General features: G+C 42.5%; 1 protein-coding gene across 1 annotated transcript in view; it reads right to left on the minus strand.

Annotated features, from left to right (window-relative positions):
- Window positions 1–20,345, minus strand: part of LOC110085191 (unconventional myosin-XVB) — a 70,667-nt gene that overhangs the window by 43,406 nt on the left and 6,916 nt on the right. The window contains exons 7-13 of the mRNA XM_072990542.2: window positions 15,582–15,653; window positions 14,127–14,184; window positions 10,783–10,913; window positions 10,362–10,457; window positions 7,342–7,577; window positions 7,074–7,252; window positions 5,443–5,515 (exon numbers count right to left, since the gene is read on the minus strand). Coding sequence (XP_072846643.2) covers window positions 5,443–5,515; window positions 7,074–7,252; window positions 7,342–7,577; window positions 10,362–10,457; window positions 10,783–10,913; window positions 14,127–14,184; window positions 15,582–15,653 — 845 coding nt within the window. The remainder of the gene's footprint in view (window positions 1–5,442; window positions 5,516–7,073; window positions 7,253–7,341; window positions 7,578–10,361; window positions 10,458–10,782; window positions 10,914–14,126; window positions 14,185–15,581; window positions 15,654–20,345) is intronic.

A 20,345-nucleotide genomic window follows, 5' to 3' on the forward strand; every position in this document is an offset into this window, starting at 1 on the left:
GATTGGAGAGATCTCATTTTGAGATGTACATGCTGTACAACTGATGTCATAGAGGCCATGGTGCCTAGAACTTGTTGCACCGTTATGGCAGGTATCAAAGCATGCAGAGTGAAACCGTGAAGTAAGGTGAAGAGGTTCTGTCTCTTTTCTGTAGGGAGGAAAGCACGAGCTTGTGTGGAGTCTATGAGCATGACTATGTACAGTTTTTGTAGGTTTTAATTTTGATTTCTGTTTGTTGACAGTTAAACCAAGATTGCAAAGAAGAGCAAGGGTGAAACAGGTATCTCATCAAGCTTTGTGACGTGAGTGTGCTACAAGGAGCCAGTCGTCGATATATGGAAAGACAAGAATGTTTTGAAGTGTGAGGTAAGCAGCTACTGGTGCCATGCATTTGGTGAATACTCTTGGAGCTGTTGCAAGGCCAAATGGGAGCCTTTTGAATTGGTATGCTTGTGATCCAAGTCGGAAACCAAGGAATTTTCTGTGTGCGGGATGTATTGAAATATGAAAGTAAACATCTCTTAGGTCTATGACTGTGGTAAAGGTAAAGGTTCCCCTTGACAATTTTTGTCCAGTCGTGTTCAACTCTAAGGGGCGGTGCTCATCCCCGTTTCCAAGCCATAGAGCCAGCGTTTTGTCCAAAGACAATCTTCCGTGGTCACATGGCCAGTGCGACTTAGACACGGAACGCTGTTACCTTCCCACCGAGGTGGTCCCTATTTGCATTTGCATGCTTTCGAACCGCTAGGTTGGCGGGAGCTGGGACAAGCGACGGGAGCTCACTCCGTCGTGTGGATTCGATCTTACGACTGCTTGGTCTTCTGACCCTGCAGCACAGGCTTCTGCGGTTTAGCCCGCAGCGCCACCACGCCCCTATGACTGTGAACCAGTTGTTTTTTTCAAAGTAAGGGAAGAACTGATTCTAGAGTAACTATACAGAATTTTGTGGTAATGATGTAGTTGTTTAATGATCTTAAATCTAGAGGAAGGTGAAGTCCCCCATCCTTTTTGGGGTTGGTGAAATAGCAAGAGAAAAACCCGCTGTTGTTTTGATAGATAGGTTGTATGGCATCTTTGAGGAATAAATTAGTTATTTCTTCTTGCAGAAGTTGTGATGGAGGAGTGACGATGTGTGTTGCTGGAGGAAGTTCGAAGAAATGGATGCTGTAGCCGTTTTTTATGGTGGAGAGTAACCAGAAATCTGCAGTGATGGATTCCCATGCAGGTAAGTGTTTCCAAAGGGCAGGGTTGGTGGGGTGTGTGGTGATCTTGGTCAGAGGAGCATCAAACATGGTATCTGACTTTTCGGTCATTTTGCCTAGTGACAGGCTGTTGCCGGGGTTTGGTTCTTTGGTTTTTGAAGTATGGATTGTAAGAGGTTTGTTTCGTAGGATCTCGTTGGAACCTCTGGAATGAGTTATAAGATCGTTTCCATTGATTTTCTAGAGGACATTGCTGGTAGGAAGGGCAGACTCCCCAACGTATGGCTGCTGAACATTTATTTTGTACGTTTTCTAGTATATCGTCAGCTTCAGCATAAAAGAGACCTGCTCTTCGATAGGTGCCCGAGCATCTTCAGCTAAGCCAGCTGTTCTGAGCCAGAAAAATGGTGTAGGGATACTGAAGTGGCCATGGACTTGCCTATAGCGTCTACAGTGTGGCAGGCGGAAAGCATCTGTTGTTTGGCAACCTTCTTGTTGGAAGGTTTGAGCTAGTGTCTTTTTATCCTCTGGTAGGGATTCAATAAAGGTGGACATATTGTCCCAGAGGAAGAGTTGATAAGCTCCCATGGCTCCTTGATAATCAGTGACTCGCATGGTGAAGGCTGTGGAAGAGTAAAGCCATCTACCCATGGAGTCTATTTGTCGACTGTCCTTATTTGGTAATATTAGAGATTGTCGGTGTCAAGATCTGGATTGAGAGGCTTCGACAAATATAGAATTTGCAGCTGGTTGTTTCTGAAGGAAAATGGTTCCTGGGTCATGGGTTCATTAGAGGTTATCAATCCGTTTAGACATGGTATGGGAGGAAGCTGGTTTTGTCCAGGATCTCTGTGCAGTACTAAGGAGAGATGGTAACATCGATATGTGCACCGGAGTGGTTGTATTTTTAGAGATTGGATCATATAGATGATCGGCTGGTTCTGTTGATGGTCGGTGGATTTGGAGATCGAGGGATTTAGCTATGGGAATCATAAGTTGGGCATAAGTCTGGAAATCCTCTGCTGGTAACAGCAGGTCAGTATCAACAATGTCGACTCTGGGGAGACAAGTAATACCGATGGAGTATGCGGTCGAGATCCATGGTCAGAGCCATTGAGGTCACGTCTAGTGTCAACGGACTGTTGATCGACTTTGGAGTTGAGAGGCTGAGCTTCGTAGTATTGGCAGTTATGAATTGAAATAGATGGAGGCAGCATGTCCATGGACATCTGTCAATGTCGAGGATGATCAACATCAAAATACGGTGGTTGAGTGCCGATGGACCTTGATTGGTAGGGATGGACCTCGGTGTCGAGCCCAGTGTTGTAACAGTGCCGGGGTTGATGACTTGGATTTATTGGAGGACAGGAACTGTGCTGAGGTAACGGAATGGAGCGAGTGTCCATGGACCAGGATGGATATTGAAGATTGTCGATATCAGAGCCTGTGTCTCTGTGATGTCAAAATGGAGGTTTCTGATGCGATGGCATAGCTGTAGAATAAACGGATGCCGGCAATGTCGAGCGTGAAGAGTGGTTTCCGTCATCTATTGTAGTAGGAAATTATCAGGAGGCTGGGGCTTCAAAAGCCTCATGTGTGGAAGAAATTTGCTCATCTGTTCTAGGTTTTTTCAGTACCAAATGGGGAGCAGGCTGAGGTATAGCAACATCTCGGTGATGTAGCCGCTTTGACACCGATGGTTGTTGAGAGGTAGGCTGACTGCTAGATGGTATTATCGGACCGGGTAAAACACCTGGTCGACTAGTCAGTGCCGTTTGTTGTACAGAGCACTGGTCGGGGCAAATGGCAACCCGATGCACATGCTGAGTGTGGGTTTGAACCACACACAATGAAGCGAGCTGTCAAGATTGTTGATGTTGACGGTTCTGGTTAGGGATCGGTGGGCGATCCGAGGGCATCAAATATGGAACGGTGTCTAGCTGTTCGGGATGGGGATCCTCGGGTGATGGAATAACTGAAGGATTGCTGGAAGGAATAGAAGGTTGAGGACTGGGAGGAGACGACGTTAGTCGATCGTTCCATTCTGGAGACTGAGAACAGCGTTGAATGGATGGAACTCCGTCATCATCTGAGGGTGATCCAACCAAAATTGATTCAGAGAGTTGTTGTGGTTTTGGTGGGATGGCTGCAGGCTTAGACTGTTTAGCTCATTTCGGAGGAGCAGGCTCCAGAGCTGGAGCAGCTCCACAAGGCCTCTGACGTTTAGAAGTTGTTTTCAACATTGAGGGCTTCGGTATCAAGGATTTTGATTTTGTGTGTCTTCAAGGTCTTAAAACAATGCAGATGGAGAATCGGAGTGAGCTGGTGTAGCCAATGGTTGTTGTTTCGATGATTCATCAACAGCTTTTTCCATGGCTTTGGTTTAGGAAGTGGCCCTACAGGGAGGTTGGGCCATTTGAACTGGTTGTAAGAATTGTTCCCAAAGTCGGAGTTTTAGCTTACAGAGGCAAGATCAAAGAACTCCATACTTAAAGCTTTTGCAATGGGTACAGGAGGAAGTTTGATGTTCTTCTCTCAAACTGAAAAGGCACTTAGCGTGTCCATCAGAAAGTGGAATCTTATTATCACATACAGCACAGTGCTTAAACGGCCCAAAAGGACCATGAATTAGTAAGAAACAATAAAGAAAAATGAATTGGATCGGGGGGGAGCGGCTGATAGTCTAAAGTAAAAATATTATACAGTGGTGCCTCGCATAGCAACGATAATCCGTGCAGCAAAAATCGCTGCAAAGCGATTTCGTTTGCTATGCAAAAATAAAAAGCCCATAGGAATTCATTGAAACCCCTTCAATGCGTTCCTATGGGCTTAAAACTCACCTTTAAAAAATCCTCCATACGGCAGCCATTTTCGCTGCCCGGTATGCAAGGAATCCGTCCCAAAACACAGTGGGCGGCCTTTTTTCCCCCGACAGCCATTTTGGAACCGCCAATCAGCTGTAGGAAAAACATCGCTATGCGAAAATCAGTAACCGAAACAGGGTACCGATCGTCGCAAAGCAATTTTTTCCTATAGGGAACATTGCAATGCAATCGCAAATGCGATTGCAAAATCTTCCTCGCTAAGCGGTTTCGTCATTAAACAGGGCACCCGTTAAGCGAGGCACCACTGTACTTGTTTAGCTGTCATCATAGGCATCCTTCAGTCTCGAGAGACTATGGTAACATGCTCTGTATCGAGAAGTGTCCTCTTTTAATACAATTGTACAGCTAAACAAGTATAAAAATATATTTGTTTAGCTGTACAATTGTATTAAAAGAAAATGAAATAAAAGGAATCAAGATTAAGCTATTTTTCACTTTACCCACAGAAGCAGAAACGGAGAAAGAGGCTCTCAAGGCAGCGGTTGAAAGAAACTGAAAGGGGACACTTGACACCAACATACTTATACAGGTGGGGATGGCTTATTCTAATGTGTTTATTGCTACCACAGAAGCTTTAGAATCTTCCAGTGAGGCTCTGCACAGGCGCGAATCACCCAGCGTGTGATTCACAGAGGCCACGAAGAAGAGCAACCCCTTGTTGGGAAGCTCTCCTTGGCTTTAAATACATCACCCACAGGTGGGAGCTGAACATGCCTTATCCAACCAAAGCCCAGGCTGAGAATGTTGTATCATGTCTTGGTGTTGAGGCCTTCACTGTCATTTACCCACAAAGCTTGCCTCTACTTTTCAAACAGCTGCTGACTATGATTTCATGCTGGGCTATACACATTTACTCTGGATGGAACAGGATTTTTGTCCTCCTCCTGCTGATACGGAAAGATCCATCCTCTTGCCTTTTGCAGCTAGGTAAAGGTTCCTCTTGACAATTAAGTCCTGTCATGTCTGACTCTAGGGGCCAGCGCTTATCCCCATTGGTAAGCTGAAGAGGCAACATTTGTCTGTAGACACTTTCCGTGGTCATATGGCCAGCATGACTAGACATGGAATGCTGTTACCTTCCCACCAAGGTGGAACCTAATTATCTACAGTACTTGCATTTGCATGCTTTTGAACTGCTAGACTGGCAGGAGCTGGGACAAGCGACGGGAGCTCACTCCATCATGCGGATTCAAAATGTTGACCTTTTGATCAACAGCCCAGCAGCTCAGTGATTTAACCTGCAGTGCCACCCACGTCCCTTTTTTGAAGCTAGAACCTTTCTAACTCGAAAGAGCAATAGATGTGACTCAGACTGTCAGGTTAAAAAATAGCCCTTTCCCCTCCTTTAGTTGTACCTTGAACTCAGAATCCAGCCGGCATATTGTTCTCCTGTTGTCCATGACTCCACTTCAGCAGAAAGCCTCTCTTCTAACACAGGGAGAACAAGAAAAGGATAAACAGAACCTTTAGAAGTGCAACCTGGAGAAGATGTCACTACATGGAGTGCTCCTGTGCCAGTCCATTATGCTTCCTACCCTGATACTCTATTCCATTCCTACTCTCTTCATTTTTTCCCTCCTGGTAGTTGTCACTCTGTGCCCATACCACCAATACATACTCAGTACAGATGTTTCTCCCTTTTAGGAGTTATATTTTATTTTATTTTATTTTAGGTGGAGAGGAACTTGCATAAACCTTTGAGCTTATCCAGGTTTGCAGATATTGCCCCTTATAACTGTACAGTACATGGTGCAGTTTACCTTACATAAAAATTGGAATTCATACTATAGGCAAAATCCTGTTACTTAGCACAAGTACAGTGGGGTCTTGACTTAAGAACGGCTCGAGTTAGGAACATTTTGACTTACAAACCACTCTCACAGGAAAATATTGACTTGACTTACATACTTAGATTTGAGTTATGAACTGAAAAAAACCCAAGTGGGAGGCAGGGAAAGTGCAAAATTTGAACTTTCAGTTAACTGTTGGCCAGTGAAAAGGGTGCCTGACTGCTTCCTCACTCCTCCCAGCGTTTAGAGAGTGGATTGGGAGACAGTCTTCAGACTGCCTGGTACTGTACTGCCTGGACTGTCTTTTCCCTGCCTTCCCTGAACCTTTCTTGACCTAAGGAAAAAAAACAAAATATCCCCCTCTAGTGGTCGAAGGCGGAATAGCAGCTTCCCATTAGTTTCTATGGACGGAAAAGAGCAGATACGGATTAAATGGTTCTCAATGCATTCCTATGGGAAATGCAGATTTGACCTGAGAACTTTTTGACTTGAGAACCGCCTTCGGATTAAGTTCTCAAGTCAAGACCCCACTGTAAATTGCACTGAGTAAATCAATCAGTCCAACTCCCCCCCCCGCCAAAAGAAACAGGCACCATGCAAAGATTGACCAAAGGACTTTAGAGTAGACTATTTCAGTGAACAGGTTTTTTGGACAAAACAGCTGGCAAAAAAGAGAATGGTGAGCTCCAAAATCCAATCATAATAAAATTCCATGTAACCAATAAATAAAAATCTAACTGAAACAATAAAATATGTAATTTAAACAGCTAGAGCTAGCTGGCAATTCTCAGAATCACAAACATGCTAAGGGAAACAGTGAAGTTTTCAGTGGTTCATACAGGAAACAGTTTACAGTGACCACGCAGGTCTGTTTATGAGTGCTTATTCCACACTGTCTACATTCCTTTACTTACAGCTGAAAGTGTTTCCAAAGCAAGGGGTGATGACACAAACATACGAGTATTGCTGAGTAGCTGAAAACATGGGGGTGGAGGTGGGGGTTAGGAAAGAGCCAAATTAATAGAATGTACCTTTTCCAAAGAGTGGCATTCCTCTTAGTTTTACTTAACCTCAGCTCCACTGCACTCAAACAATCAGGTCCAGCGCCCACTCCCCAAGTTTTTTAAAATGTTGCTCCACCAATCCTCATGTTCCTATGCTACTGAAGAGAAAGGCTGTGTGATACGTCATTCTACCTTTATAGGTGTAGACATCCAGCATCATCCTGCCTCTCCTCCGATTGGTGGTCCACTCCAGCTGAGTAGGAGGAAAGCTCCGGGACACTTCTGGATCGCTTTCCATCTCCTTCATGGACATCAGGAGTTTATGCTGGCACATGCCATTGTATCCCTCCAGCCCAAAATCTGACACAAACCTGGAAACCAACAAGCCGTCATATTTCAGTAGACCTCTGCCTTGTGTCAAGAGTGTCAAAAAGCACAAGAGGAGAACCTCTCATCTTACTTTAGAAGGGGCTTCTCCAGAGCAGGAGAAGGTGTGAAGGATCCCAGGAGCACCGCCATCAGCACCCAACCTCGCTGGCCCTGCTCCAGGTCAGGATTCTTCCACACCTGTGTGGCCACCTGACATAGCACTTCATTGCGAAGGGAGGGGCTACCCAGTCCTCGACTCGCTATATAATTCCCCAGAACCTCTTCTTGCCAGCTCTCCAGTTCCTTGTCATTGATGAACCGCAGGATCTATAAGGAAAACATTTGTAAATGTACAAAAAAACAAAACAAAACTCACAAATGGTTTAGCTTGCATTAGCTGTAGGGTGAAACACCAGGTTGACATGCTTCTCCCATCCCAGTCAACCTCCCGTGCCTAGATTGCAGCCTGTTTCTTTTGAATGCCAGACAGAAATTGATATTTGTATCCTAAGCAGACTGCCTGCCACTTTATATTCATCCAGAATATTTTGTTCTCCTGTATGTACCCAGCTATCACCGATTATAGTATTTTTCTCTTCAGATGATACAAGGCTACCATTTACAAAGAGTGACAAAACCTCCAGCTTTCTAAATTGCTAAACCATCTTTTGTAGCCCACTTCTGGTTACAAATAGTCTAATTATAATAACATTTTAATTTGTTTTTAATTTTACTTACGTATATTTCATATACGTCCATAATTTTAAATTGCGCAACACTCTGATACAAATAAAAAAAGACCCTCTGTAGATAAGCTTTCATTTGTTTGTTTCACTTTGTACAACGGGTAGAGTATCGTAGAAATAGCTGCTTGGGTCAGAAGCTTTCGATTTATTACTAAACTGTTTTTTAAAAGAATAAAAACAAGAATCTCTCCGAGAAGACCATTTCTAAATGGTTTTATCAGGATTTTGAAACATATGTTTTTAATGATAGCAGACTTCCAAAAAGGTTAACAGCAGATGTTCATTGTCAAAGGTTCCCATTGGAAACATTCAGTTTAGTGCTGATCACCATCAACAACGGAGAATATCACTGTAAAGAAATTTCTTCAAGGATTTTGAAGTATTTTTGGAGCATTTTCTTGGGGAAGGACTGATTTCTTAAAGAGAAGAGAAGTGGGGTTTTAAGAACGTGTGTGAGCAGAAATCCCAGTAAGATGTTCACTCATTGGGCACTATGCCACAACAACCAACCAGCCCAACGGCAGGAATGAATGAATGTTGTGTCGGGATGTGCCCTTTGCTTCCAAGGGGGAAACCATGGACTACACTGGAGATCCATGTTCAGAATTCCCAAATTTGTTTTTCTAAACAAAGTCATCCAGCTGAATCGATGTGTATGCAAAGCTTCACCATTTAGCTTTGACATTCCAGGGGCTGGAACAGAGGTTACACATCAAAATTCCTTAACTCCCGAAATGTCTTTACTGTCACAGCAGGACCTGTATACTTTACATATACTACCAATGTATTTCCCATCTTTTGTGATTGGTCTTCAAGAGCTAAGGTGCTCTTGAAGACCAATCACAGAAGAAGGGAAATACCATAAATGTTACACATCTGTATAAAAGTCTGATTTTGCACACATCAAAGTGTGCCTGAATCATGTGCCTGGAACTCTAAGAACATGTTGTCTATAATGTACACTTTGGCCCTCAGAACCATTTGTACTGTCTATACAGAGAAGCTAACAGTAAGACTTGCTGTGATAAATTAGAGTGCACAAGATGAGAAGTATAACAAATTGCCCAGGCTCATTAGTAGACCATAGCCTGGAAAAAAATTACTTTTTAAAAGAATTCAGCTTTTAGAATCAAGCAGCCAGCACTGGCCATGAAAAGGTAAGTTTTTGCAGCACTCTGCTGGAGTGTGTCACTTTTCTTGTTTGACAGAAGCACAACGAAAGAATCTATGACAAGCCAAAGTACAAACTGAAGTAAAAAGTGATCTTCCTCCTTTTGAATTTTTTTCCAATAAACAATATCTTTAGGAGATTAATTCTCCAATTAGACAAGTAACAATAAAAAAGAAAGTCCTTCAAGCAATGACCGATAGGAAGGGTTTCCTACAAACCTACAATATGAATCATGAACTGGTTTTTATTGCTATAGCCTTGAGCTTTTCCTTCAGTTTCTTTCCTCTTTAATTACTGCCTATCACATTTATGACACCACACCTATGAAACGATTCTCCTCTTCTTTGAATCCTTCAATAAGAGTGAAAATGGCTGGACAGAAATACACTACCAGGGTGTTTATGCCCCAAACTGGCCGTGAGTGGTTGTGTAATTCCCCAATCACTTCTCACTTGCAGGGTGCTTGGGCAAAGCTTTACAAACAGTGGAAATCAAGAGTGACGATTCTCCATTAAACAGAGGCAAAGTCTGTGGTCTCTTGACAAGAGAATTAAAGGTAGAAGACAATGAATATTGTGAAAACCTGGGCAAACTGAGAAGGAAACCATCTGCTACAATAAACAGGATTTTTCCCCACCTCTGCTTCTAATTATGTGCTGAACTGCAGTGCATAATCTAGCCTCCGTGTCTACTGCTTCATGACTCATTTCCCCAATGACTCTGCATACATGGGAAAAAGAGAGGACTGATGGCCAGCAGCCGGTGGACAGCTTTTTGTGGGACTTTTTCTGTGTATGTACAAGGGGACATATGGCTGAAAAGATATTGTTTGATTGCCAAGGCCTTTGACATTTGATTGTCCACTGAATGGAGGAACAAGAAAGGACAACTAGTGGCATCCAGTCTGGGGATACAAAAACTTCCCACAACTTCCATTCCCAATTCCCAGTTTTCTGGGCATTAGCCTGCTGTGAATGTCAGGGTCGGCTAAATTGCTGTTTGAAACAGAATCCATTTTAAAAACCCTTTCGAAACTCAACTATCAGAGGCAGGATTGGAATGCTTGTAGGCACCCCCTGAGCAGTGACTCCCCCTTTGAAGGAACCTTTAATTATTTAGGAAGAGAACATAATCTGTCCCAATTCATGCACACTGATTTTGATCATTCCCTTCCCCCCTCCTTGTCCAACTTACCAATTTGTTCAGCTGCAGAGCAATCTGCTTCTGCTCAGCATTCAGTCGAGTCAGAGGCTGCTGTAGAGGTTGCCCAAGGGCTGGCATGATCATTTCCTGCAAGGGATGAAGGACAGAAATGATACATTTGTAAGCAGGACTTACTCGTCTTTGGGCAATGGTTATGCACTGCCGCCTGTGGTCCTCTCAGAGCTAACTGTGCTCATTGGCAAACAAGGTGCAAAAGGCCTTTATTTTCCCCACTCATCCATCCCTTCTGAATCAGAGACTGGGCAACTACCTCCCCAGATGAGTGGAGGAACAGAAACAGGAGCAGACTTGTCTCGTGTGAGTGGAGAACAAATGTTGGATTTGTTTTAATGGTGCGAGAGAACTGTAGGCTTGTCTGATGATCTCCATCTTCCGGTTAGCAACTTCTTACCTGGAAGTGAGACCTCATAAACATAGAGAATGGGAAATTGTTGATGTCAGAGGGCAGAGAGTGATCAGTCCTGGCTTTGACCTCTGGAAGGGAAACTTCTGTAACCTGATGCATCCGGGAACGTTGGTGACCTGAAAAAGAGATGGGACAGAGGAATTAGCTTGCTGCCTCTTATGGTAAATCTGTCAGAGTTAACCAATGCAGTAGTGTATGAAAGGCAGCCTGCCTTAACCACCATTTACGCTGCTGTCCTGGAGACAGCATGGACTTCAACAGATAATATCATAATTTGGATGCTGTAGCACAAAGCTACAGTGGGAGAGAACAGTCAGCTTCTCCCATGAAGTAAATTTCAATGGACAATATGCTTGTCTGTCTGGATGTAGCACATTATGGTCAGTACCCACCACCTGGACAACTGAGTAGAACAAAATTTAGCCTAGTCTAAGCATGCGGACATAATTACGCCGTTGGAGCCACATTACAGAATAAAATTGGATATTTGATGTTTCTGATGAAGCCCAACAAACGAACAATTCTGTTGAGTTTACTGACTTCTCCTCTGGTTGGGTTAGAGTTTCTTACTTTGTTCCAGCTGGCCATTCCTGTTTTGTATATGTTCCTGTTTAATGCTGCAAAATGCTATGCTATTACTCAATAAATACTGATAACTAATAATTCCAAGGGTCTTTTGTTGTCCAGCTCAAGCGCCCTGGCCTTCCACTGTTGACCCTGTACTTTGGGACTCTGTAGCTCCCACTGCTGAGGTTGCAACAGAGACTATTAGAAATGGAGAAGAAAAGAGAAGAATTAGAATCTATTTGCTTTGAAGCAAAAATCCTTCCTTTGGTGGACTACAATCATCATAGGCATCCTTCAGTCTCGAGACACTATGGTGACATGCTCTGAATTGAGGAGTGTCCTCTCCAGAGCATGAAGCCCGGGTAAAGTAATATGGAGGATAGGCTGTTACCCAAGCAGCAGATCCCCCCTCTCCACATTGCTGAAATGGTCCAATGGAAAGGCAAGAGCCAATACAACTGGTTCCAGCAATGTCGCAGGAGTTGGCAGAACGACACGAGCTGCCTTCAGGACTCCAGCTCCGGATTTTGCCTCTAGGTTAACTCCTGAAGCCTTTTCCATGAGTGAATATAGCCACAAGGCAGTGGAGGTTTGAAATCGGAGTTTTCCTTCTCCTAGATGGGCTGCCTTCCATGGCTGATGAGCCCCACCTATCCGGCCTGCTCTTTAATAGTGTGGAAATATGATCTGACCCTTAAAACTACAGTACAATACCAGCAGTGGATTACATTGCATAATAGAAGGATTTGGGTTGATTCACATCAATCTCCTGATCTTCAGCAACCATGAGAAATTTAGTTATCTGATACTTTATTCTTTATGGATTCAAGCTTTTTCTTTTTTTTAATTAAATGTATTTAATTATAGTGTTTTTTATATGTACATGTTTAGATCTGCTTTTTAAAAATCATTAATTGCATGACTGCTATGAAGTTTTATGTTACTGCATTACTTCAGGTATAGACTTGACCTGATCTGTACCAGGACTCTGACAGCAGAATTCAAAAGGATAACAATTAGGCAGCAGCTTCTCTCTGTAGCTAGAGGAAACCTATTGAAACCTAGTCCCTTAAATCCTTTGTAAACTAGATGACATCAGGGCTGCCGCAACCCTGACATTGTCAGATCCAGTGAAAATGCCAGCTACACCTTCTGCAGTCCGCACTTGGGCTGCTCCCATTGATAGGAGATAATAGGCAGGATTCCTTTTCATAACCTCTTTAGGAGAAGCTTGGCTTGGAGACTCCCTGTGGTAAAAATCTCATAATGAATAATACCTACCTGAAAAGTATGAAATATTGTACCTGTCATAACCTAAAATCTACATTCCAGGAGATGATAATTGTATCCCCAGCAATTTTTTTTTTTTGACAGATCAGTTTTTCAATGCTTTACAAATGCAGTGTCTGGGAAGAGCAGGGACTTGTTTGTTTTAGCAGTTTCTCTGCAGATTTCTTAGTTGACAAAACAACCTGTATCAGGTAACACCATATTTGAAAAGGCAGAATAAATAACAGCGGAAACGTATGTCTAAACAGCACAGGAAGGTTTTTTAGGCCCTGTTTAGGGGTGTGTGGATGATGAGGAAGACAGAGATTTGGACCTCTCTTTTGGTGGCAAAATGTTTTGCACCAACACTGGGTGGTGTCTTGCTAAGTAATAAACAACACACACACATCATTTATTTTGTGTTTACCATATAGCAGCTGCCTGCATGAAATAGTCATGAGTTTCCCCTAACTTTTTATCATGTCCAGAACAATTTTGGAAGAAGCATAAGAACTCTTCTCTGACCAAGGATATCAAACAGTTTTTCAATCATTTAAAACTGCCTCAGGATTTTTTCAAATGTCTAACACAGTGCTGATAATGAGTAAATAATTAGCCAAAAAGAAAAACAGCACAACACAGAACAAACACCGAAAAACACTTACAGCCTACAGGTGTGGAATCATACCAACAACACAACAAGTCTATCTGGATATCCACAGTCAGAGAATATCGAAAATAAGCAAGCAATCAGAGATTATATATATGCAGTGAGTATTCCCACAGTGATGCTCCCATTGCCTAGCATTAGTCATACAGATATATATACAGTGGAGTCTTGACTTGAGAACTTAATCCGTATTGGAAGGCAGTTCTCAAGTCAAAAAGTTCTCAGGTCAAATCTGCATTTCCCATAGGATTGCATTGAAAACCATTTGATCCGTATCTGCTCTTTTCCGTCCATAGAAATTAATGGGAAGCTGCTATTCCTCCTTCAACCACTAGAGGGGGATATTTTGTTTCTTTTTTTCTTAGGTCAAGAAAGGTTCAGGGAAGGCAGGGAAAATACAGTCCAGGCAGTACAGTGGACCCTTGACTTACAATTAATCCATATTGGAAAGGTGGCTGCAGGTCAAAAAGTCTGTAGGTCAAGTCTCCATTGACCTACAGTGCATTGAAAACCGATTAATCCCGTAACAGGCCATTTTTGTTCCATTTTGGTTTTTTTCTGGTCTGTAAGTCAAATCTCAGTCTGCAAGTCAAATCTAAATTTTGCGGCCAGAGAAGTCTGTAACTCAAAAAGTCTGTAAGTCAAGCTATCTGTAAGTCAAGGGTCCACTGTATTTCAATGTAACAATGTTTTAAAAGTTTTTTTTTCAAAGGAGGTTTCATTAGAAATAAATGCATTTCAGCCCATTAAAGAGATGGCCACTCAGGCGAGGGTTACGGGTTTAAGTGGAATGTAGGCAGAAGGTCAAAAGCCCTTGACTTACCCTCAGCCAAACGGAGGAGGGCTGCAAGCTCAGCAGGGATTTCCAACCTTCGAACATCCTATATAAAGAAAAGAATCTGCAATTAGGCAGTTGCTCCTTGTAATTATGAGATCTTTTGGAATTAAAGAGCTTCTACTCCCACAAATCAGTAAGAATTGCTTTCTCTTTTCAGAATGTCACACTTGCATGAATTAAAAACAAGACATGCTGCAACAATCCATATCTACCTCAATAAATATAAACTGTAGTCTACTGTTTATAGCATCATCTTCATAACTCCAGTTTAGTTCTATGGTGTTGTCAGCACATAGAAAAACCTATGTACGGAACAGAATGGGCAAAGATAACACGGGATAGATGCTAGTAAACAGAATTATACAGTATTCTGTTTGAGTTGGGATTGCACTTGGCCAAGAGCCGACTGTGGATATTCTGCTCCTTTTTTGCCTCTCCCTCCCCTTCTTTAAACAAGATGAATAGATGGCCACTGTAACACATACTGTGGCAATCTTCTGCACACTTTTTACAACAAGAAGCAGGTATTTTAATTGTGTTGTTTTAATTAAGAACCAAGCAGGCCTTCCCAAGGAAAAAATGGACTGTTGTTAAAGACGATGAAATAGCCTATGTCTCTCAGAAGAACCACGAAGCAGGCGGCCATTCAGTTGAAGCCATTCTCTCAGAATCAATAGAGAACGGACAGTTAGGTGAGTTGCCAGTATCCCTGATGGTTACACTGACAAATTATTCTGATTCATCTTGCAATGGGAGGAGCTGCATCTGCTATTCTGTACCATCGCTATCACTCTTAGCTTACACCACCAGCCCTGAGTCAGGCGTTATCAGACCCAAAGCAAACCTTCAAGTTTCCCAGTCTTCTAAAAATATTACAAAACTATTCAAAGGTCAGACCAGGTTACCAGGACTGATAGAACAAGGGCAGCTGAGAGCTGTGCCCGTTTATGATGGCAAAGAGTCCCCTGCCACCTTCAAAACGAACAAGTTTTGTTTACTGTAAGCTTTCATGGATTACAGCAGCAGTTCATGGAAGCATATGCCAAATAAAATATGAGATTAATCTTAAAAGTGCCACAGGCCTCTCCTGTTGTTTCTAAAATTCTTATTTTAAACTAGATAAAATAGGCTACAGGCTGTGGCCCTTGAATGTGGTTATTATAATAGATGTAGTTTACAGAAAAGCTCTGATATCATTAGCAGTATGGCTACTTCTCAAAGCTACCTAAGAGCAATGGAGTGAGAAGCAGGAAGGCAGACAAGATCTTCTGGCAGAGGACAATAAGCTCAGCCTCATTAAAACAACTGCATTAAAACAATAAAAGAACTGCTCCCTGCATTCTAATTTCCATCACACATGAAACTCCAAAGGTTCTTTGACTTTATAAACATTATCAGGCTTTGTCAGATGATACCGTGTGTTTTATTGGCATGACATACCATTTCCAAGTATCTCCTGTGCTCCTCAGCACCTCTGATCAGTGACTCATTTCTCTGCCAGTTCTCAAACCTCTGTAATCAGGAAAGCGAGAGAAATCATGCAGGAATGCAAAGTATGTTAATGGACAGCGTTTGAAACCTCTTTCAAAAGAGAGAGAAAAGAAAAAGATCTTAATTCTCTGTTCGTGAAAAACTATGCAAAATGTGCATCCTGCTAGCTCTTATCTCCACATAATTTGCAGATGTAATTTTCCCATCTCTCTGATTTGATTTCCTGACCTTTCTTGTCACTCTTTCAAGTTCCTCATCAGAACAAAGTCAGGTTAATATACTTAGGGTGTACTGAGGCAAGCTTGTCTCAGACAGCACTGCATCTAATCCCCTGTTGATTGGTGTTATCTCCTTTGGGCCTCAGAAGTTGAATTGTGGGGGTTCCATCTGTAGAAACTGCCACCGTGATGCTTATTTTCAAAATCCCACCATGTTAGCGGCAAGAAAACACTATCTCAGACACCAAGGGACAGTGGGATTTCACCCCCACCCACAGCTGAGCTGCTGGAGAAAGCAGATGGAAACCTGCTGGCTTCAGAAGCTGCACAGGCCCCAGGCTGTACACCCAAGACCTACAACTCTGATATGAGAATCATATGTTTTCCTTACTCCAAGGCTTTCGTTTTCACTTAACAATGTCCTGCAAGTATGACAGTATGCAAGCCGTTCTGTCCCATTAATATTATAGTCCATGAAAAGCTCTAGGGCACTGGTTCTTAACCTTGGGTTACTCAGGAGTTTTGGACTGCAACTCCCAGAAGCCTTCACCACCAACTGTGTTGGCTGGGGTTTCTGGGAGTTGCAGTTCAAAAACATCCGAGTAACAAAGGTTAAGAACCACTGCTCTAGGGCAGTGGTCCCCAACCTTGGGCCTCCAGATGTTCTTGGAGTTCAACTCCCAGAAATCCTGGCCAACAGAGGTGGTGGTGAAGGCTTATGGGAGTTGCAGTCCAAGAACATCTGGAGGCCCAAGATTGGGGACCACTGCTCTAGGGCACAAGACTCCCTGTTTAAGAAACCAAACTGGATGGGTTCTAGCTTATCTCTCCCTGAAATACCAGTGTTGAGCAGAGATTTCTTTCTGAAGGAAGAATTCAGCCTTGCGATTCCCTCCACTGGTAGCGTGCCAGTTGAAGGCTGCAGGGCTCCATTTGGTCTTGAGTACATGTAACTGATGGGCGTTGTAGTAAACAGTCCAGTCAACAGTTCCGTCCACTCCATTTACCAGGGAAGAAGTTTAGCTATCGCACACAGAGTTTGGAAAAATGGCATTGTGGGAGTACAACGCCCAGAACTCCCCAGACAGTATGGATTCTCTATTCCTCTCCAAAATCATGTTTTCCAAGCTCTCATCACAGGACAACTTGGTTATACAAAATTTTTACTGTGGATGTAAAGTGACATCCAAAGTTCTGTTTCCCAGTGGAAATAGATCTGCAGGTTCGCTTATGTTTCCAAGGTTCCTACTTTTTGCAGGCTTCCATACTACGCACACTTTGCACTATTCATACAACATGCTCACTCAGGTGATAAACAAAATGAACATAGGTTAGTGACAGAGTCTGCCACAATATCCTGCTACCTCATCCACACATCCTCCTTGTAGTTTACATCATCTTTTGGCAACCAGCCTTGAGTATTTTCATTTCTAAGGACAATTTAAAAAAACAAAACAAAGCAAAATAGTATCTCACCAACAGTATTTCTTAAAACAACATTTCTTCTAAGATTAAAAGATCTCCTTGCTAAGTCACTAGAAATGGTGTCCCCTTTAGACAATTCACAGCACAACTCTAAGCAGATCTACTTAGAGGTCTGCACTACTCACCTTATTAAATGGGGCTTACTTCCTAATAAAGATGTTTGTGGTGTTTATATGTGCCATCAAGTGGCATCTGGCTTACAGTAACCCTAACAGAGTTTCCAAAGTATATGAGACACATACAGAGTGGCTTTACCTATATCCCAATGGGTTTCCATGGCGAAGGGTGGGTGGGTGTCTGACACTCTATTCACTAGCTAAAGCATTTAGGACTGTCATTCCTAGTGTCTTGTTTCCAACAATAGCAGGAATCAGATGCTTCAAGAGGTTTTAATAGCAGGAAGAGGAGACAGGATTAGATCCTGAGCACAATGGAAAACTCTGTTAACATATAATATGGTGAATTACCTGTATTTTATTTTGGATTTATTTAATTTATATCCTGCCTCTCACCCCCAATTGAAACTCAGAGTGGCTCATTAACAAAATGTAAAAAACAGGTATACATTTTTTAAAAACCAGGTACAAAATAAGTTATAATTTTAAAATAGTTAAATTAGACACAATTTATAAAAACACATCAGCTTGCCCAGCCCCTCTGCATTTACAGTCATTTTATTGTTATTATTTATTTATTTAATATCCTACCAATCTCTGCACAAAGATACTTAGGGTGACTTACAAATCACTAAAAAATCAAAGTGTTAAAACTGCCGAAATACAATGAAGTACAATATTAAACAATAATTAAACATAAATAGTGCAACTACTGTACTGAACAAAAATAATTTAAAACAGTGTATTCCAGGAGATGAAAAAAAATACCCAACTGGATAAATACTGGCCCAAACTTGGCATTCCGTTCCTAAAGCCCACATCACAGGGACATCACAGGGAGAGGCCACCTTAGCCTTGCTTGGGAAGGGAGTTCCATAGCCTGGAAACAGCCTCTAAATAGACTTTGGAGAGTCCACTGTGCTCAGAGAATGGGTTCAACTGTCCTCTTTCTTGTTCAAGATTTTGGAGAGGATGGCTGAAAAGATGTAAACTGGCCCTTGATGCCTACCCCTTCAGCCCCCTCAGAGGGCAAACATACAGACATGGAAGCGCTTGCCTGCTATCCAGCTTTGTCCTTCCCATTTGTAGAGAAAGCCATTTCCCAAGGAGTCAAACATAGCACAGAGAGTACTGGCTAGAGTACTTCACTAGGATTCAGGAGACCTGTATTCAAATCCCTGCTCAACCATATAACACATATGAAAACTGGGAGCAGCAATACTAAACCACTCCTTGAACATCTCACATATTTTAAAAGCCCTATTAAGGAACCTATAAGCAAGAAGAAGCTTGAGGGCACATAATACCCAAAAGGCGTGGCTTACTTACTTACTTGTTTGTTCCTCTGTGAGTTGTGGGGGCTCCTCTCTTCTTCCTCCCTGAGATCACCTGTGCCTTTACCCGTGAGCGAAGCTAGAAAGAGCTACAGGGGGCTGGGCTGGTCCAAGACAGAAAAGGTGCTAAAGTCCACCCAAGGCAGGGTGGCAAGAGAAAGGAAGGGAGGCTCTGCTATTCTAACAGTGAACTTTGAGACCTTTTATTATTGTAATTTCTTCTGAATGTTCATTAAGTAAATACAGAGAGCAGAGATGGCAAAGCATAAGCAGGACTTTGTGGTGACTTTGTGGGAGAGAAGAGCTATCAGAACTGGGAAAGGCTTCGGAAACAATAATGGAGCAGCCATGAAATGCATGCAGATTTTTCTAAAGAAACATTTAAAAGCACAAAAAAAAACCCTGGTAGCCACATTAACAAGCTCCTTGTTCCTGCATTACTGGACTGCAAGAAGCATTGCATAGAAAAGGTTGGAAGGCTTTGGCACAGAGGTCCTTTGACTGACTTTGCACCTTCTGATGTGCTGATTGCGACACAAGTGAATAGGCCAGGTTGGGTTCCCCATAATTGCAAATGGGTGAAGTAAGATAACAGACAGCTGATGCTCATGTGCCATGCAACGTGCAGGCCTCATTTAACACATGTGATGACAGCTGGGCAACCTATTCACAGTAGTGTTCTCAACACAAAGGAACGTGATTTTGTTTAATCAGGAGACATTTGACAGAACTGATTGGTTTCTTTTCATTTTCTCATGAATGCTGGTGAGCAACCTGAAAATCTTCAGGACAGTCAGTCACATTAAGTAATGTCCTAGCTAACAGTGATCATGGTATTTGCTTCAGAGCCATAAATAAATGAAGTCATTTGAGCACATAAAAACAGAGATGGAAAATAGATCTCTCAAATGCTGTATGTGACCAATGGTGCATACACAGCATGCAATTATCTAGACACACACTATTTTGGTATCTAGAATATTCATATTATTCTGACCAACCTCACACAGCAAGCGGGACCATTTCATCATCTTATCAGTGAGTGTGCTTGACACACATGAGAGTGGTCTTCAGAGTGGCAAATATTCAGCAATTCCAAGAAGACTTGCTTCACCAACTATGACTGTTCTTGAATGGGAATTATCAGATAACCTCCAGGACAGGTTACCGTAATGTATTGTTTGTGGTGCTGCCCTTGAAGACAGCCCAGAAGCCACCAGAACACAGAGTTCTAGCTCCTGTCCTCTGAAGATGCCAGCCACAGAGACTGATGAAATGTAAGGAAAAGCAATCTCCAGAACACAGCCAAACAGCCTGAAAAACCCACAACAACCAACCCAGAAGCTCTTAGCTTGCATAATATACAGTATCTAATATTCTATCTGGTACAGACAGGCAGAGCCACATTGCAGGCACTCTAAAGGAGTTACACCGGGTCCTTATTTGCTCTTCAGGTCAATTCAAAGTTCTAGTGTTTACATATAAAGACCTATATCCACAGTCCTACCACCTCAAATCTACCCAATTCATTAAACAATGCATTGAATGGGTCTAGCTGAT

The sequence above is a fragment of the Pogona vitticeps genome, chromosome 2, assembly GCF_051106095.1.
Source record: "Pogona vitticeps strain Pit_001003342236 chromosome 2, PviZW2.1, whole genome shotgun sequence".
Taxonomy (NCBI): Eukaryota; Metazoa; Chordata; class Lepidosauria; order Squamata; family Agamidae; genus Pogona; species Pogona vitticeps.